Source organism: Hyla sarda, chromosome 1 (assembly GCF_029499605.1).
Source record: "Hyla sarda isolate aHylSar1 chromosome 1, aHylSar1.hap1, whole genome shotgun sequence".
NCBI classification, from domain to species: Eukaryota; Metazoa; Chordata; class Amphibia; order Anura; family Hylidae; genus Hyla; species Hyla sarda.
In genome coordinates this window covers 58117190-58137130 of record NC_079189.1, presented here as the reverse complement: position 1 = coordinate 58137130, position 19941 = coordinate 58117190, and the positions used below count along the sequence as shown (strand labels likewise).

The window sequence follows — 19941 nt, the reverse complement described above, 5'->3', positions numbered from 1 at the left end:
GCAGGCCCCTTAAGAAGCACGGCAGGGCCGGACAGGCCAGGGGCTGATGGGAGTCGACGTGCCCCGCGCAGGCACGCACGTCTACTCCAGTCACCTAACCTGTCCCGGCGCGATCTCCAGTCCAGCAGCCTCCCGACGGATCCTCCCCGTGCAGTGGAACACTGGGACAGGAGCAGCAGCTGCACCGAACCCTGGCAGGGTAAGTGAACGGGGGGGGGGGGGGGGTTGGATGGGGGCTATGTTGTTTGCAGACTACAATGGTGATGAGAGGTGCAGGGGAACAGGTGCTTGGGGTGTTATAGGGGTGATGAGAGGGGGGTTATGTGGGGTAATGAGAGGTGCAGGGGGGTGTTATGGGGGTGATGAGAGGGGGGTTATGGGGGGTAATGAGAGGTGCAGGGGGGTGTTATGGGGGTGATGAGAGGTGCAGGGGGGTTATGGGGGTGATGAGAGGTGCAGGGGGGTTATGGGGGTGGGGTGATGAGAGGTGCAGGGGGTGTTATGGGGGTGATGAGAGGTGCAGGGGGGTGTTATGGGGGTGATGAGAGGTGCAGGGGGGTGTTATGGGGGTGATGGGAGGTTATGGGGGTGATGAGAGGTTCAGGGGGTTATGGGGGTGATGAGAGGGGGGGTTATGGGGGTGATGAGAGATGCAGGGGGGTTATGGGGGTGATGAGAGATGCAGGGGGGGTTATGGGGGTGATGAGAGATGCAGGGGGGTTATGGGAGTGATGAGAGATGCAGGGGGGTTATGGGGGTGATGAGAGATGCAGGGGGGTTATGGGAGTGATGAGAGGTGCAGGGGGTGTTATGGGGGTGATGAGAGGTGCAGGGGGTGTTATGGGGGTGATGAGAGGGGGGGTGTTATGTGGTGATGAGAGGTGCAGGGGGGGTTATGGGAGTGATGAGAGGTGCAGGGGGTGTTATGGGGGTGATGAGAGGTGCAGGGGGTGTTATGGGGGTGATGAGAGGGGGGGTGTTATGGGGTGATGAGAGGTGCAGGGGGGTGATGAGAGGTGCAGGGGGGTGTTATGGGGGTGATGGGAGGTTATGGGGGTGATGAGAGGTTCAGGGGGTTATGGGGGTGATGAGAGGGGGGTTATGGGGGTGATGAGAGATGCAGGGGGGTTATGGGGGTGATGAGAGATGCAGGGGGGTTATGGGGGTGATGAGAGATGCAGGGGGTTATGGGAGTGATGAGAGATGCAGGGGGGTTATGGGGGTGATGAGAGATGCAGGGGGGTTATGGGAGTGATGAGAGGTGCAGGGGGTGTTATGGGGGTGATGAGAGGTGCAGGGGGTGTTATGGGGGTGATGAGAGGGGGGGTGTTATGGGGTGATGAGAGGTGCAGGAGGGGGTTATGGGGGTGAAGAGAGGTGCAGGGGGGTGTTATGGGGGTGGTGAGAGATGCAGGGGGGGTTATAGTAGTGATGAGGAGAGGTGCGGGGGGATTATAGTAGTGATGAGGAGAGGTGTGGGGGGGTTATAGTAGTGATGAGGAGAGGTGTGGGGGGTTATAGTAGTGATGAGGAGAGGTGCGGGGGGTTATAGTAGTGATGAGGAGAGGTGCGGGGGTTATAGTAGTGATGAGGAGAGGTGTGGGGGGGTTATAGTAGTGATAAGGAGAGGTGCGGGGGGTTATAATAGTGATGAGGAGAGGTGTGGGGGGGTTATAGTAGTGATGAGAGGTGCCTGGGGGGGGTTATAGTAGTGATGAGGAGAGGTGCGGGGGGGTTATAGTAGTGATGAGGAGAGGTGCAGGGGGTTATAGTAGCGATGAGGAGAGGTGCGGGGGTGGTTATAGTAGTGTTGAGGAGAGGTTTGGCAGGGATTATGGGGGTGATGAGGACACAGAGGATAAGAGGTATTATATTTAGTGGGTATAGTGTGTGGCAGGATTATATTTAGTGGGTACAGTGTATAGCAGTATTATATTCAGGGTACAGTGTGTGGCAGGATTATATTTAGTGAGTACAGTGTATAGCAGTATTATATTCAGGGTACAGTGTATAGCAGTATTATATTCAGGGTACGGTGTGTGGCAGGATTATATTTAGTGGGCACAGTGTATAGCAGTATTATATTCAGGGTACAGTGTATAGCATTATTATATTCAGGGTACAGTGTATAGCAGTATTATATTCAGGGTACAGTGTGTGGCAGTATTATATTCAGGTTACAGTGTGTGGCAGGATTATATTTAGTGGATACAGTGTATAGCAGTATTATATTTAGTGGGTACAGTGTACAGCAGTATTATATTCAGGTTACAGTGTCTGGCAGTATTATATTTAGGGTACAGTGTGGGGCAGTATTATATTTAGTAGGTACAGTGAATAGCAGTATTATATTTAGTGGGTACAGTGTATGGCAGTATTCTATTCATGGTACAGTGTGTGGCAGTATTATATTCAGGGTACAGTGTGTGGCAGTATTATATTCAGGGTACAGTGTGTGGCAGTATTATATTCAGGGTACAGTGTGTGGCAGTATTATATTCAGGGTACAGTGTGTGGCAGGATTATATTCAGGGTACAGTGTGTGGCAGGATTATATTCAGGGTACAGTGTGGGGCAGTATTTTATTTAGGTTACACTTTCTGGCAAGGTTATAATGATTATTGTCTTCATGCAGAGGATGAGGATCTGCTGACAAAGTGAGGAGCCAATGATGTCCGGATGTCAGACTCTGCAGAGAAGATGGAGCTGGAGGAAGACCTGGTCTCTGGACGAGATGAAGAAGAAAAGATTACAGAGAAGATATCACTTAAGTCAGAAGACGTCACTCAGGTCACTGACATCATTGTGTGTTCTTATGACTGTCCCATCAGAGCTGTAGTCACTTGTAAGTTCTGCAGTGATGATGGGTAAAACTGTGTCCAATCTGTGTCTCTTCAGCTGTTACAAAACTACAACTCCCATTGCCAGAGGCTCTTCAGACATGATGGGAGTTTTAGCTTTCCAACAGCTGGAGAACCACTTCAACCAAGGTGATCAGTGGGGGTCTCAGGCCTTGAGTTGTGTAAGGGGCCCCGGAATTTCTGATGGCAGCCCTGCCAGTGCACATATGACAGGGAAACCAGTCTTGCCCAGTCACTAAACTGCTACTTACATCTGCCCATGGGGACTTCCTGGCTGAGGTGCGTGCGGTGAGTGACGTCATCGCAAGCACCTGGACGCTGACGTCCAGCGCAGAGCGTTCGATAACGTCACTTATAGCGCGCACCTCTGCCAGGAAGTCCTCTCAGGCAGATGTAAGTAGTGCAGGCAAGGTAAGAGTGTGTGGGTGAGTGAGAGTGTGTGTGAGTTTGTTTGTTGGGGTTATCCTACACTACCTTAGGTGGGGAATCTATGCTACCTAATGTGGGGAATATATGCTATGCTACCTAATGTGGGGAATATATGCTAAGCTACCTAATGTGGGGAAATTATGCAATGCTACCTAATGTGGGGAATATATGCTACATAATGTGAGGAAACTATGCTACCTAATGTGGGGGAACTGCTGCCTACCTAATGCAGATTAATGTGAGTTGCAGTGCAATTTTATGGCATATTACTTTTTTTTTGGGGGGGGGGGGGGGGGCCCAGGCACGTTCTTTGCACAGGGGCCCTCTGTTGTCTGTGTCCGCCCCTGGTGCCACAAGTATCCAAGTATCCTGCAGTTCAGCCCCACTGACTTGCATATGTTTGGTATGACCCCATACTCCCATTCATGAATGGTGCTTTTTTAAGAAAACGAATCCTTTACAAGTTTGTTGTAATCATGGGGAATCTTTTAAACTTTAAGGGGTTCTTACTGTTATTGAACTACTGAGGGTCCTCTCCAAGGTGCACAGCTGTTTATAGCTGTTTATCATTCTCTCCATTTCAGGGAGCGGGGCCAGAGCTGGGTATTTTTTTGCCAGCAGTACACACACAGGCACTTCCTCCCGTAGTTGTCTAGCCAATACCAGCACAGCACAACGCTCAATCTTTACTGCTATGCTGTGATTATTGAAAGTGATCTGAACAGGGTGACTCTGTGCTGGAGGGTGATTTATGCAGTAGGCCGAAGGTAGAATGAGCACTGGGTTTGCAAGGTGCTGTGTAAGCAGTGACGGAAAAACCACAGCAGCTATAAAGGGGTCACATTAGTTGCTGTGAGTAGCTGAAGGGCGATTACACTGTAGCATTGTAGACATACAGCTGTAAGTACATTAGTATTTATTCAGGCACCCCTCTCTTTATATGAGTGTTCAGAGACAGGGGCAAATTAAGACTGCCTGGAAGACGGAGCACTTCAGTATGATGGGGCCCCCAAGAAAACACTTCCATGACAACTCATTGCCCCCCCCCCCTGCACCCACACCCATATAGATGCCCTGCCCACATACAATAAATACATTTTTCAATTCATAAAGAAAATATAGCAATGTTGGAAAGTTTTTGTGTCACACGTCCCTTGCGACACAATTTGAGACCCAAAAAAACCCAAAACCCTCCATTTTACAAGGAAAACCGAAAAGGGGTGTGGCCACTGGATAAAGTGGGCGTGGTCTAGACAATGGGGCGTGGTCCCGACAGTTTTGAAAAATCCCAACATATTTACTATGGTTTCCACAGAAAATGTGGTGGATTTGAGCTGAGGAAAACCCGACAGATCAGAACAGTTGTAAAAAAAAAAAAATCAAAACATAGGAAAAAGTACAAAATGTAGGGAAACCTTAGTACATACCTTGGGAAAATACCAGTCAGAAATTCCTTGGGAAAATAACAGTTGGAAATTACTAAGAGTGGAGTGTAGGTTTCTTTGTTGGTTTTGATTTCCGACTGGTATTTTCCCAAGGTATTTATTAAGGTTTCCCTACATTTTGCACTTTTCCTTACATTTTGCTTTTTTTTTACACATGCTCTGATTTGTCGGGTTTTCCTCAGCTCAAATCCACCACATTTTATGTGGAAACCATACTAAATATGTTAAGATTTTTCAAAACTGTCGGTCCACGCCCCTTTTGTTGGTACCACGCCCATTTTATCCAGTGGCCATGCCCCCTTTTCGGGTTTTTCTTGTAAAATGGAGGTTTTAGTTTTTTTGGGTCGCAAATTATGTCGCAAGGTACATGTGACATAATTTGGGAGCAAAACGCGACAAAAAAGAGTTGGGATCACGTTAGTAAATAAACCCCATTATTTTCATTCTGTAGGTCAATATGATTACAACGAAACCCAATTAATGTCGGTTTTGTTATGTTTTACTACTTTTTGTGAGAAAATTTACATGCATAACATTTTCCATCCGGAACCCTATAACACTTTTATTTTTCCGTATACAAGGCTATATGAGGGACCATTTTTTGTGCCATGATCTGTAGTTTTTAGCAGTATCATTTTGTTTAGATGGGAATTTTTGATTACTTTTTATACATTTTTTATGGTATATGATGTGACCAAAAAGCAGCAATTCTAGACTTTGGTATTTTTTTTTTACATTTGCGCCATTCACTGTCATCTCCTAATCTCACCAATGATCACCCCCGACATCACCACTGGGTGCTCAGATATCAACCCCTGACTTCACCAGTGACATCACCCCCAATATCCCCACTAAGTGCTCATTGACATCAACCCCCAACAAGTAAAGTAATGTATGTACACAGTGACCCTACCAGAAGAATAGTGAGTACGCTTTGGAGTATAATACATGATATACTGAGGATCACTACGGGATAAGTAATGTAATGTATGTACACAGTGACCTCACCAGCAGAATAGAGAGTACAGCTCTGGAGTATAATAGAGGATATAAATCAGGATCAGTACAGGATAAGTAATGTAATGTATGTACAGTGACCTCACCAGCAGAATAGTGAGTACAGCTCTGGAATATACTTATCCTGTACTGATCCTGAGTATATCCTGTATTATACTCCATAGCTGTACACTCTAGAAATGTCCAGCTCACTTAGGGTTGCCACCTTTCCCTCATTAAAATACCGGTCATGGGTGTGGCTAGGTGTGTGTGTGTGTGTGGGGGTGGGGGGGGGGGGTGGGGGGGGGGGGTGGAGCTACAAAAGGGGAGGGGCCAGATTGCACAGGGGCTGAGGGATCAGGGGTTTAAGAAATGGCACAGGGGATGGGAGGGGGGTTTAAGAAATGGCATAGGGGATTGGAGGGATACAATATATATGCGGGGGGAATTTTCCTATATCGCACCAAAATTTTACATTTAGAGAATACCTACCAAAACCTTATTTATGCCAGCGGCGGCGGTAGTGGTGGTGCGCGACAGCAACGCTGGCTCTCTGTGATGACGAGTAACGTCCCCCTGCGCAACGTCAGATAAACAGGCTAATCAGACAGTATCACACATGACAGATTTAGATGCACAGGCTCAGCAGATAGTATCCCACATGACAGGATTAGATACACAGGCTCAGCTCACAGTATCACACATGACAGGATTAGATGCACAGGCTCAGCAGATAGTATCCCACATGACAGATGTGGATATACAGGATCAGCAAACAGTATCACACATGACAGGATTAGATACACAGGCTCAGCAGACAGTATCGCACATGACAGGATTAGATACACAGGCTCATCAGGCAGTATCGCACATGACAGGATTAGATACACAGGCTCATATCCCACATGACAGATTTGGATATACAGGCTCAGCAGACAGAATCACACATGACAGGATTAGATACAGAGTGCAGCAGATAGTTTCACACATTAAATCAGTGTTTCCCAACCAGGGTGCCTCCAGCTATTGCAAAACTACAACTTCCAGCATGCCCGGACAGCCAAAGGCTGTCTGGGCATGCTGGGACTAATAGTTTTGCAACAGCTGGAGGCACCCTGGTTGGGAAACACTGCATTAAATACACAATTTTACTTAGGTCTCACCAGTCTCTTGTCTTCACTTTCTCCTTTCCCCAGGCGGCTCCTGGTTAAGGAATGTCCGGGGTTGAGGAGGAATGGGGTGGGCAATTATTTATCCCATGGGGCCACATGAGAAACTAAAAATATTGTGGAGGGCCGGGTAGTTTTTCCCCAGATTAGACAGCATAGTTGTCCCCCAGATCAGGCAGCATAGTTGTCCCCCAGATTAGGAGCACAGTTGTCCCCCAGATTAGGAGCACAGTTGTCCCCCAGATTAGGCAGCATAGTTGTCCCCCAGATTAGGCAGCATAGATGTCCCCCAGATTAGGCAGCATAGTTGTCCCCCAGATTAGGCAGCATAGTTGTCCCCCAGATTAGGCAGCATAGTTGTCCCCCAGATTAGGCAGCATAGTTGTCCCCCAGATTAGGCAGCATAGTTGTCCCCCAGATTAGGCAGCATAGTTGTCCCCCAGATTAGGCAGCATAGTTGTCCCCCAGATTAGGCAGTATAGATGTCCCCCAGATTAGGCAGCATAGATGTCCCCCAGATTAGGCAGCATAGATGTCCCCCAGATTAGGCAGCATAGTTGTTCCCCAGATTAGGAGCATAATTGTCCCCCAGATTAGGCAGCATAGTTGTCCCCCAGATTAAGCAGCATAGTTGTCCCCCAGATTAGGCAGCATAGTTGTCCCCCAGATTAGGCAGCATAGTTGTCCCCCAGATTAGGCAGCATAGTTGTCCCCCAGATTAGGCAGCATAGTTGTCCCCCAGATTAGGCAGCATAGTTGTCCCCCAGATTAGGCAGCATAGTTGTCCCCCAGATTAGGAGCATAGTTGTCCCCCAGATTAGGCAGCATAGTTGTCCCCCAGATTAGGCAGCACAGTTGTCCCCCAGATTAGGCAGCACAGTTGTCCCCCAGATTAGGCAGCACAGTTGTCCCCCAGATTAGGCAGCACAGTTGTCCCCCAGATTAGGCAGCACAGTTGTCCCCCAGATTAGGCAGCACAGTTGTCCCCCAGATTAGGCAGCACAGTTGTCCCCCAGATTAGGCAGCACAGTTGTCTCCCAGATTAGGCAGCACAGTTGTCCCCCAGATTAGGCAGCACAGTTGTCCCCCAGATTAGGCAGCACAGTTGTCCACCAGATTAGACAGCACAGTTGTCCCCCAGATTAGGCAGCACAGTTGTCCCCCAGATTAGGCAGCACAGTTGTCCCCCAGATTAGGCAGCACAGTTGTCCCCCAGATTAGGCAGCATAGATGTCCACCAGATTAGGCAGCATAGATGTCCACCAGATTAGGCAGCAGAGTTGTCCCCCAGATTAGGCAGCAGAGTTGTCCCCCAGATTAGGCAGCAGAGTTGTCCCCCAGATTAGGCAGCATAGATGCCCACCAGATTAGGCAGCATAGATGCCCACCAGATTAGGAAGCATAGATGTCCACCAGATTAGGCAGCATAGATGTCCACCAGATTAGGCAGCATAGATGTCCACCAGATTAGGCAGCATAGACGTCCCCCAGATCAGTATAGTTGTCCCCCAGATTACGAGCATAGTTGTCCCCCAGATTAGGCAGCTCCCCCCCCCCCACACACACACACACATATATATATACACACACATATACACAGACACACAGAGACACATGCACAGACACATGTAAACACAGACACATACACACACACAGACACTCACCCGCCCTGCGCAGCAGAGGGAGACAGGATACACGGCCTCTCCTCCTCTCCCCTCCCTGCTCTGCCTATGGAAGGTTGTAAGACTGCACGGCAGAGAGAAGGCGGGGGAGGGGGAGAGAGGAGACAGGAGGTGCACGCCCCCTCCCCAGCACTGTACAATCTCTTCCTGTCATCGCACGGAGCTCTCCCTGTCACAGGCTGGTGGTGTCAGACCTGGGCATTGTACGGCCCTCGGAAAGCTGGGTTCATCAGGAAGAAGGCAGAGTACTCGCGGAGGTGAAGCTGACCTCAGTGAGGAAGGCTGGGGAGTGCTGAGGACCCGGGAGTCTATTTCCACCTATACCTCCCGGGTAAAAAGTCACCTCCGTGAGTATGAAGACGCCTGTAAGGACATCAGGAGGCTCCAAGAGGAACTGCGCTGTGCCCGTGCCAGGGCTAAGGTAACTCCTAAGAGGAAAAAGGCAGAGATTCAGGCAGAGATAAAAAAGACTTATGGCTGAAATACAAGCTTTGGAGGAGAGGAGAGCATAATTACTGGCGAAGAGTGGGCCATTTAAAGAAAAATTGGAAAATGGAGAAAGATTCAAGGTAATGGAGGAAAAGGAAAATAAAAGGTTGATGGAGCTGCAACCTGAGAGCCAGGTGGATGATGTGGAGGAGATGGAGGAAGAACAACAGCCAGATCCACCTGGTGGCCTGCGGCAACAGCAGCAGGTCCCGTACAGTGGGCCCCCTGCACAGCAACCAGCAGTATCACCTGCCGACTCGGGGGAGGACAGTGACAGCAGCTACCAGGGAGGGGCGCTAATGGCCCAGATCCGCATGCTGGAATCCCCAGTGTGTCCTCAGAACCTGGTGTTTGGAGATGAGCTCCCAAATGAGGCACCTGGGGGTAAGAAGAAGAAGACCAAGCCAAAGCAGCAAGAAGTGGTGAGTTACATCTACACCCCCCTCCCTGTAAACCCTGAGTCGGCCGCAGGGACAGCTCATTGTGCGAGCCCCGTTGCCCAGCCCGTGTTCTGTGATGGACTCGGTGCAAAGGTGCGGGGAGAGTACAGATACTAAAAGGGCGCAGAGCTCCATGCCTGTTTGCAGTAGCAGGGATGGAGCAGAGAAGGCATCGGCCACAAGGCCATACAGTGAGGGCGGCCCAGCAGTGGGCAGAGAGACAGACTCCAGTGCTGTAGTTCGCTCCCCTGTGGGAGGGGGGGGGGGGTAGTGGTAGTCGTGGTGGCTAAGGGAAAAATAGATTCTCCCAAAATCAGCGGCGCCCAGGAGCTGGACATTCTAGTACGGATGAGGCGGAGGGTACCGGTAAAAACAGGGCTGGGGCCGCTAATAAACAGGCTAGGCAGGCTTCCCGGTCCTTGTATAAGGGACCGGTGACCTGTCCTGTGGTGATGCTGACCGTACAAAATCTGCGCCAGAACGCACCGGTCCAGCCAGTATGAATGTGGAGGTTAATGTAGGAGTGACTGAGGGTGTGAATGAGGTGAATAATTCATATGTTACTAAAAATCTGTCTGGGGCTTTGAATGGTGGTTTGGGCTGTAGCACGGGTGGAGGTATGGGGGGCACATCAGCTAAAATAGGGGTCAATGGTTTGGGTATGGATTATGTGGAGGAGGGTGGTAAAGGGGCACAGATTAGTCGTGGGAATGTAGGGCCTGGTCCAGTTGCACCCCCAGCGGTTGCAGCACCGGTCCGCAGCTACACGAATGTCACCGCTGGGGGAAGGGTGGTCTCCGAAGGAATGTGGTCCGGCTGAGGTGGAGAGGCAGTGATACATGTCCTCCAAGATCTAAAGTTGTTGAGCTTCTGCTGAAGTTGGGCATTAAGGCAGCTGACATCTACGCCTTAATACATCCTTATGGTACCCCTGAGTTCGATATCAGCTTTGTTTGTCCGGAGGGGCTTGAGCTCTTTTGGTCGAATTATGAGTTGGTAAAGAATGAGCCCGGCTGGCGAGACTTTGCCATTCAGGCAGTGTCTCGCCAAAATAATGTCAAGAAGGTGACCGTTTTAACCCGTAACGAATCGCTTTCTTGTATTGACATCATGATGTGGCTAGGTCGGTATGGTGAGGTGGTGGAGGTCCCAAAAAAGAACAGGGATGAATATGGCATCTGGTCAGGGGCCTGGACGTTTATGGTCAAGCTTAGGCGTTCAGGAAACACCGTTACCCATATACCATCTGCGACCTTCCTCGGAAGGGATCGTATCCAGATCTTCTACCAGGGTCAGCCGAAGCTCTGTCACAGATGTGGTGACCCCACACATTTTAGTGCCAATTACACTGTGCAGAAGTGCACTCTGTGTGGGGAAATAGGCCATCTCGCTACATCTTGTGCAGAGATTAGGTGTCACCTGTGTGGTGACTTAGGTCACCCATTCAGTCGCTGCCCTCGTTCCTTTGTCAACGCGGTTGTTGCCCCGGTGCGAGTAAGCCGTGAGGTGGATTCTGCTGGGGTGATGGCTGTCGGGGATAAAGGGGTGCAGGGGCCAGGGAAGAAAAGTAAGCAGAAGATGCCTGCCCAACTGAGGCGTCTCGAGAAGCGCCAAAGGGATAGGGAGATTCAGGACTCGCAGGAGCATCAACCAACTGGGGTGACTCCTGATCCTGTCCCTGCGGCCAGTCTTACTGCTGAGGCCCTGTGAGATAGTGAACTGGATGAGGAGATTGGGAGGATCCACAAAGAGGGGGATGCCGTCTCCTCACTGTCCTCCCATGGTGAGAGCGCGGATGAGGACAGTGGGGGATGGGCAGAAACAAAGCGGGGTACTCGGAGGAATAAAAAAAGAGGAGATGTAATATCTTCTCCCACCCGGCAGATGCCAAAGGAAGTGACCTCACCAGCCTCCAGATGTTGTAAAATTACAACTCCCAGCATGCCTAAACAGCCTTTGACAGGCTTTGGCTTTCCAGGCATGCTGGGAGTTGTAGTTTTGCTACACTTGGAGGGACCCTGGTTGGGAAACACTGATGTACACCGTGACCCCACCAGCAGAGTAGTGTCTTCCTACCAGGGTGCCTCTAGCATGCTGGGAGTTGTAGTTTTGCAACAGCTGGAGGCACCCTGGTTAGTAAACACTGCTGTATACAGTGACTTCTCACCAACAGATTACAGGAAGAACTCACCACACTACTCTCCTGGTTGCTCGAGGAACTTTAGCACCCCCCCCCCCCCCCCCCAAGTCACATGATCGTGACATCACCACATGTCCTTAAAGGGAACCAATCATCCGATTTTACCCTATATAACGCTTGGCAAAGCGTTATATAGGGTAAAATCTTTATTTTCACCATTCCCGGGGGACGCTCCTGCCCCCAGGGATGGTGAAGATATGAAGTTATAAACTAGTCACCGCCGCCGCCGTAAGTAGTCACCTGGGCGGGGAGCTCTTCTCTTCTACTCCCGTTCTTCGTCCGTCAGCGACGCCCCCTCCGCTTGATTGACGGGCCGTGTCATCACTCTGTTCAGTGAGCGGAACGATGACGCGGCCCATCAATCAAGCGGAGGGGGCGTCGCTGCGGCCGAAGAATGGGAGTAGATGAGAAGAGCTCCCCGCCCAGGTGAGGGAAGCTTTTTATTTTATTTTTTAATGACGGTGACCATTTATGCAAAGTAGCACAATGGTAAAAGAACATGGTCTATATTCTGGACAAGGGTATAGGTTTTAGTTCAGTGCAAGAGTCTGTGCAGCCAGTCCCCAATCAATACTGGGACTGTGTACAGCTGTTTTTTGGGATTGGGAGTGTTGTCGCTGGCGATGGGACATTGTTTGTTTATCTTGTTTCATTATGTCTTTTATTGGTCAGTTCCAATTTCTGCTACAGCTTAAAACCCATGACATTGTATTGATTAAAAAACAGGAATAAAAGAACCAAAGTTTAATGTATTGTTTCTTCTTAAAAGGAAATCCAAGAAAAAATGATCCGCTGGGAACACATGACAAAAGTAGTGGAATCCCTAAAGTATCAGATACAGGAGGAAAGTGAATGCAGACTTAATGCAGTTTCCAAAACACTGGAGCAGCTGACAATAAAGAAGAAACTGACGGTGAAACAGAAGGAGCGGCACCTTACTGAGCTCTTCAAAGATTTTTGGGAAGAGGTGTCTCGGTATAATAAAGGTGAGTGGTTTGACAGTGGGAAGATGATGGTTACTGTTGGAGACTTTCCCCAGCAACTATGTCAAAAGTCAAGGCTGTCAAAGTTTATTTTATGAATAATGAATTATTATTTAATGTTGGAGTAGAGTAGAGCTGAATAGGCAAATTCCCTAAACATTATGCAAAACTAAGAGATCATTATTAGTATCAATAATAAATACTACTCACACCAGTGTGCAAATTGGATATTGTTCTCTTCATAAGTAACCATTACTACATGGCAGTGCTTTTTATTTTTTATTTTTAAACATTCTCAGTCAGTCCCCACATAACCTCTTACAACCACATTCAGTGCCAAGATGGCCCTCTCAGCCCCAGTCAGTCTTAATGCGGCTAACACAGCCTTAGTCATTCCCCATGTTGTCACCACTTCCCCTAACAATGCCCATGTGACCTGTGTGGCTGCAGTCAGTGACCATGCAGCTGCCATTAGTGCCCACAGGGTCCATGTGCCTCTTTCAGTGCCCATTTGGCCCTTGAAGCTCTTATCAGCAACCATGAGGCTCTAAATGCTCCTAACAGTGCTCATATGGCCCTTACAGCTACTGTCTGTGCCCATGTGGATGCCACAGTCAGTCTCCACATGGCCCTCACAGTCCAGTCAGTGAGCATATGGCCCTCATGTGAATACATGCCCACATGCTCTCAGCCCCTCTCAGTTGCTATATTGCCCTTGCAGCCCCTATAAATGCCCATGGACCCCATTCAGCCCCATCAATGCACATTCATCACCATCAGAGCTCACATGGCCCATGCAACCTTTGCTTTTGCCCATGTGGTCCCCACAGTCCCCACACGGCCCCCAGTCCAATCAGTGACCACATTACCCTCGCAGCTCCAATCAGTGCCTCACATCGCCCTCATGTAAATATATGCCCACATGCCAATGTGGCACTTGCAGCCCCTTTAAGGGTACAATGCAGCCCAGCCAGTCTCCACATTGCCCTCACAGTCCAGTTAGTGCTCACATGGCCCTAGCTGCTCCAGTCATTGCCCCACTGGGCCCTCATGTGAATACATGTATTCAATGTTATAATGTACTAAAACTATGTACAGAACACATTGCCTTTTAGACTTTTCAGGTTTTGTATGGTATCTGTTCTATAAATGGGTGTTCATAGATCATCTTGTCTGGCATATTAAGGCTTATATATTCTTCGTATATCCTCATCTGTGGAAATAACTGGCATGTTCTGTAAACAAGGCGGACGCCAGACTGAGCGCCCCAGGGCTATTCAGTGCAGTGACTTCAATTTAACCGAGGTCAATGTCTGCTTATATATCAAGTGCAGATAGAGAAGAAAATGGACTATTAACTCTTCCTGTAGATGACTACATGATGTGATATGTAATGATATAAATAACAAATTGCTATTTTATCTATGATGAATATTTATTAATCTTGACTATGGTTCCTAAATATGAAAAATATGTTAACAGTTAATAATGCCAAAGCATAACAACAGGATTTTTAATTATTACCCACCGCCATCTTAAAGGAAAACTGTCACATGTTTTCTCCCGCACTATCCACAGGTACTGATGGATAGTGCGGGAGACTCTGATTCCAATGAGCCCTACCTTATCCGGATCCGCCCGGCCGTTCGCCCGCAATTGTAGTTTTATTCTATGTGTATATCTTGTTGTAACTGGCACGGGTGGGGCTTCTGCACTGACATCAGCGCCGCTTATGAATATTCATCCCCCCTCCCTCCAGCTCTTCCTCTCTTCGCCGCTCATAACTGGAGGGAGGGGGGATGAATGTTCATAAGCGGTGCTGACGTCAGTGCCAGTTAGCTGCAGAAGCCCCGCCCATGCCAGTTACAGCAAGATATACACATAGAATAAAACTACAATTGCTGGCGAATGGCCGGGCGGATCCGGGTAAGGTAGGGCTCATTGGAATCAGAGTCTCCTGCACTATCCATCAGTACCTGTGGATAGTGTGGGAGAAAACATGTGACAGTTTTCCTTTAAGATAGTAATACAAAAAGGAAACTAGCTCTGCAGGTGTCTCATAAAATATCAGTGTATTTCCTTTTAAAAAAAATATGACACTGACCTTCTTTATATAACAAATGCATCTTAGACTAAATCATTTCTTGCCTATCTGGGTAGCTAGCACTCTTTGAAAAGTATGCCAATATTAAAGGGACATCATGAGATTTTACCATATAAAATGCGTGGTAATCTTCCTCCTCCTGTTCACAGGGATGGTGAGGATATGAAGTTAGTAAGTCTCCCGCCGACCTTGTAGGTAGTATACTATACTATACTCACCTAGTCCTGTCTTTTTGGCTGTATTCACGTCCCCTCAACCTGATTGACAGCTTGGGTACCGCCTGCGTCATTGCTCTGCCCCACTTGCTTAGGGAGCAGAGCAGTGACACGGGCTATCAATCACGCTGAGAGGGCATGATTACAGCCGAGAAGATGGGACTAGGTAAGTTTAGTTCCTGCCCCAGGGGACTACTTATCGGGCGGGGGAGACTTTTAAGGTATGTTCACACGTATGCAGATTTGATGCGCAGGATTTTCTGCTGCAGATTTCAATGTAAACTAAATGACTGAGCACCGCTTCTAATTGGCAGTTACAAATCCTGCGCAGGATCCTGTATGTGTGAACGTACCCTTAAAGGGGTATTCCAGGCCAAAACTTTTTTTTATATATATCAACTGGCTCCGGAAAGTTAAACAGATTTGTAAATTACTTCTATTAAAAAATCTTAATCCTTCCAATAGTTATCAGCTTCTGAAGTTGAGTTGTTGTTTTCTGTCTAACTGCTCTCTGATGACTCACGTCCTGGGAGCTGTGCAGTTCCTATGGGGATATTCTCCCATCATGCACAGCTCCCGGGACGTGACATCATCATTGAGCAGTTAGACAGAAAACTTCAGAAGCTAATAACTATTGGAAGGATTAAGATTTTTTAATAGAAGTAATTTACAAATCTGTTTAACTTTCCGGAGCCAGTTGATATATAAAAAAATTTTGGCCTGGAATACCCCTTTAAACTGCATATCTTCACCATCCCTGTGGGCAGGAATGCCCCAGGTATGGTGAGAAAGAAGATTTTACCATAGATGACGCGTTGCCATGCGTTATATATGGTAAAATCTCATGATGGGTTCCCTTCAACTACACATAAAGGTTCATGGGAGGCAAAATGCCTTAATTTCAGTAACTCTCCTAGTGGAGAGTATTCATGCTCCATCCTGCCCGGGCTGCAAAATAAATGAAAATGAACCATCACTCACCTCCCTGGGTTCCCGCGGAGCGTCACTACAGCTGATCGGTCCTCCGGTCCATCCTCTTCATACTTCCGGGTGTAACGAAGCGTCACATGGTGCTCAGCCTATCGCCGGCCGCCTCTCTGGAAGGGGGCGTCTCCCTCCCTTGTGGTGGTGATAGGTGATTGGTGTGTCTGCTCATGCAACCTTGTCCATCAGTCATCTCTTGTCCATGACTCATTGACAAGCCTGATGCTGCTGCCGGACTGGATAGTGTCCCAGTAGGAATGGGGACCCTTAGTGGTGGAACTTTCATTCCATTCTTTATTAAATATTCAAATAGTTTTAAACAACTATATTACAACACTAACAATATATAAACAAAAGTTTTTGGATCAGACAGTGCCCATGTAAAATGAAACGTTCCCTTTAAAGGAGACTGTAACAAAATAGTGGCCATAGAAACTGTATGGGCACAAATTAGTAATGATCATAGGAAAATGAAATTTAATTTTGAAGAGAGATATCGCAGTATTTGTTTACAACCTTCTCTGGGTAAGTGGAATTGCTAATTTAAGGATGCATAGCTGACTAAGCATGAAGGAGACAGCCCCTGGTCTAATATCTGTCTAGGCAGCTCCGAGCCCCATATCATAACTAATTAAGGGACGAAATTGGACGGGAACGTCATCCGTAAGATATATAGTAAACATTGCATGGATCCGGTGCTTGGGAAATAGCCAAATGTATTTGCTTTTAGCAATGGAAAGTGTTGGTAATTAGGAAAACCCATGATGCCCCTTGATGTATTTGCTGCAAATTATTTTGATCAGTTTGGCAGAGAGACAGGTTTCTTGGGGGGAAAAAAACATGTTTTTTTCTTCTTTTTTTTATTAGTATTTCTCATAATAATTTTTTTTTTCAGCATGGACGTCAATTGTTGCCCAACCTTTCCGAATTCTAGTGTCCTGATAAGTGAGCCTGGTCTTGTTTACAGCATGTAACACACCCCTCATATGAAAATCCAAACCATCAAAAAACTCATCAGGGCAAGTTATAGCAATGTGAGATATGTGCAGTAGCGCAGGGCATTTCTGAGGATCCGGTGCTAAATGCCTGGCAGCCAAGAACATCATGCATATTAAAGGGGCTATCCAGGATTAGAAAAAACTGATAATTTCTTCACAAAACAGCACCACACTTGTCTTCAGGTTGTATGTATTATTGCAGCTCAGTTCCATTAAAGTGAAAGGAGCCAAGTTGTAAAACCACGCACAACCTGGGGACAGGTGGGGTGCGGTTTTTGGAAGAAATTAGCTCTGTTTTTCTATGCCTGGGTATGTTTGTAGTCTGTAAACATGGGAACTTATCGACCTGTATAGGTACTGTAAAGACAAACTTATAGAAAACTATTATAAAGTCTATCCACAATATTTTTTTTTCAATATAGACACATTTTACTTGTAATCCATAAAATATCTACCAAATTTGAATGCTCCATACCAGATTCTCAGTTATGCCCCAAATTATGATTTATTTTCCATGACTTTTACCATTTTTATCACTATAGCTCCCACCGATATTTTACCTATATTTCTTAATGTTTTTTTTATTTTTTATTCTACTCTGTTTTATTCCATCCACTATGTTTTTATATAGTGTTTGTTTACCCCCGTACAGTATATCTATCCTTGTAATGTAAAGTCACAAGATAACATAAATTCATTTTCTGACATGACTAATTTAGCTTCTTTTTCTGGTTGGCAGCACTGAACTTGCTGCTATCACATATGACAGCTCAACTTGGTTTGCTGACATCCCGGTGATGGGTAGACACACGGCTTAATGCACCACTACCTCTCTCCTGGCACCACAACATTAGGGCATTGTACACCTCACCCACTCTTATCCTGGGTAGTTCCAGTCAATTCATCCTTTGCTTCTCACAACATATGGAGCCAGCAACTGTGACCGCATGAATGGGACCCAAAATATACTCTTCTTGCAAACAAATATGAAGAGGGGGGGGGAATAAGTCAACAATGCTCAAATATTTTTCAATTTGTTCCGCTTCTTCTACCAGGAAAAAAAAAAAAAAGGTTTATATATAACCTCTAGTGATGTGTAGAGAGGAGCAGAATACCAGACGTCTTGGCAGAAAAGCCAATTTTTGCGTGGTATGAAAAGTTGTCACCTGCAGTTTCATTGAGATTTTGTTAAGGTTCACTGCGTTAATCCAATAGCTATCTCCTCAGGGTATCGCTGAATCTATATTTCATTCCGGAGATGGGGCTGCCTAGTATAGCGTTTGACTGTGAATAGTAACAGGGATATCAATAGCTAAAAAAATCACATTGAGTGTAAATCTCTGGACAGAAATGAATGTGCAAAATTTTACAGGATAAAAAAAAAAGTAAAAAAAAGGAGCAAAAACTAAAGAGATTGGGAAAAGGTATATCTTACATAAGATGTTTTCTTGTCCTGTGTGTGTAGATATATATATATATATATATATATATATATATATATATATATATATATATATATATATATAAAATGTGTTATTTTTTAGAGGATTTGGAGGGCACTGCTTTTGATTTCCCATTATTAATATATTGCTGGATGGTGGAATTATTTTTGCAGCGTCAGTGGCCGTAGCCGATAGTGTTTCTATTCACTGCCATGGTGCTAAGTGATGCAGAGTACTTGTACAATATTGTAATAGCTGGAGAGAAAATCACTTGCACTCACCGGTCTAGTGGAAGTCTGTATTTCGGATTATCCGTTGTGCCGGGAGATGTCTGGATGAGGGTGCTCAGAGGCTAACAGCCGTTTTCGCGCACGGCTGTGCGCGAAAACGGCTGTTAGCCTCTGAGCACCCTCATCCAGATGTCTAACGACACAACGGATAATCCCGAATACAGACTTCCACTAGACCGGTGAGTGCAAGTGATTTTCTCTCCAGCTATTATATATATATATATATATATATATAATATTGTGTGTGTATAGTGTATATATCCACAGAAAGAGCGATGGCACTCCAGTTGATGAAGAAAAAAAAAGTGTTCTTTATTCACTCCAAGGTGTAGCTACGTTTTGGCAATTTTGCCATTTTTAAGCCAAAAATGATACACACTGGTGCGTATTTAAGGCCACGCAGGGCCCATCCATTGATTAAAACAGTCATGTGCACAGTGATGTTACAAAGGCCTGTTATACGGAATCATACAACTTCTCAGGCTTATCGACATTCATATAGTGCACATATAGTCTGTATATCCTGTTATACAGATCAGTGACGTGATAGAGTGTGTAAGTGATGTATAATATCATAAAGACGTGGGCGGAGGACAGTATCAACTGGCAGCAGGCATGGTTGGGATGAACGCTAAGACGCCAGAGACTGCCGGGTTGCAGAGCGCAAACCGGATGCGGTGTCAGTGTACTGTATCATGTGACCGATCATGTGGACCGTTGCTGGACGATCGCACACACTGCAACCCGCGCATGCTCAAGGAACTAAGCTAGAGCAGTCAGCGCCATCTTACATATGGGAAAAAGTGCTAAGCTCCAGTAGATACCGTACAGCAACCTTACATTATATGGTAATTAGCACAGTGCGATCGTGGGGCACAGTGGGACCACCGCGCACCCCCGGAGCACAGACTAGAGCAAACCCAGTCAGCCACATATATACTGTATATATACTCAAGTGTCTCACATCTTCCTGAAACAGCACCACCCTTGTCCTTAGGTCATGTCTGGTATTGCAGTGCAGCTGTATTCTAGTGAAAAGCTGATAAACAGTCATATGTAATAGAGGCTTAAATGTTTGAGGGGCAACACCATGAATAGCTCCTGCTTTTGTGTTCTTCACTCATACCTGAATGGCTACCATAGAATACCTACATTTTATGCCCTTTTTTATTCATTTATTTTTTATTATTAGATGTTTTTTTTATTTTTTCTGG

The 19941-nt window shown here is 46.7% G+C and overlaps 1 protein-coding gene across 3 annotated transcripts in view; it reads left to right on the top strand.

Annotated features, from left to right (window-relative positions):
• The window catches only part of EVC (EvC ciliary complex subunit 1), a 144008-nt gene that overhangs the window by 87141 nt on the left and 36926 nt on the right, over window positions 1-19941 (top strand). For all 3 annotated transcript variants that reach the window (XM_056555129.1, XM_056555128.1, XM_056555130.1), the window contains one exon: window positions 12481-12697. In XM_056555129.1, the coding sequence (XP_056411104.1) occupies window positions 12481-12697 (217 nt within the window). The remainder of the gene's footprint in view (window positions 1-12480; window positions 12698-19941) is intronic.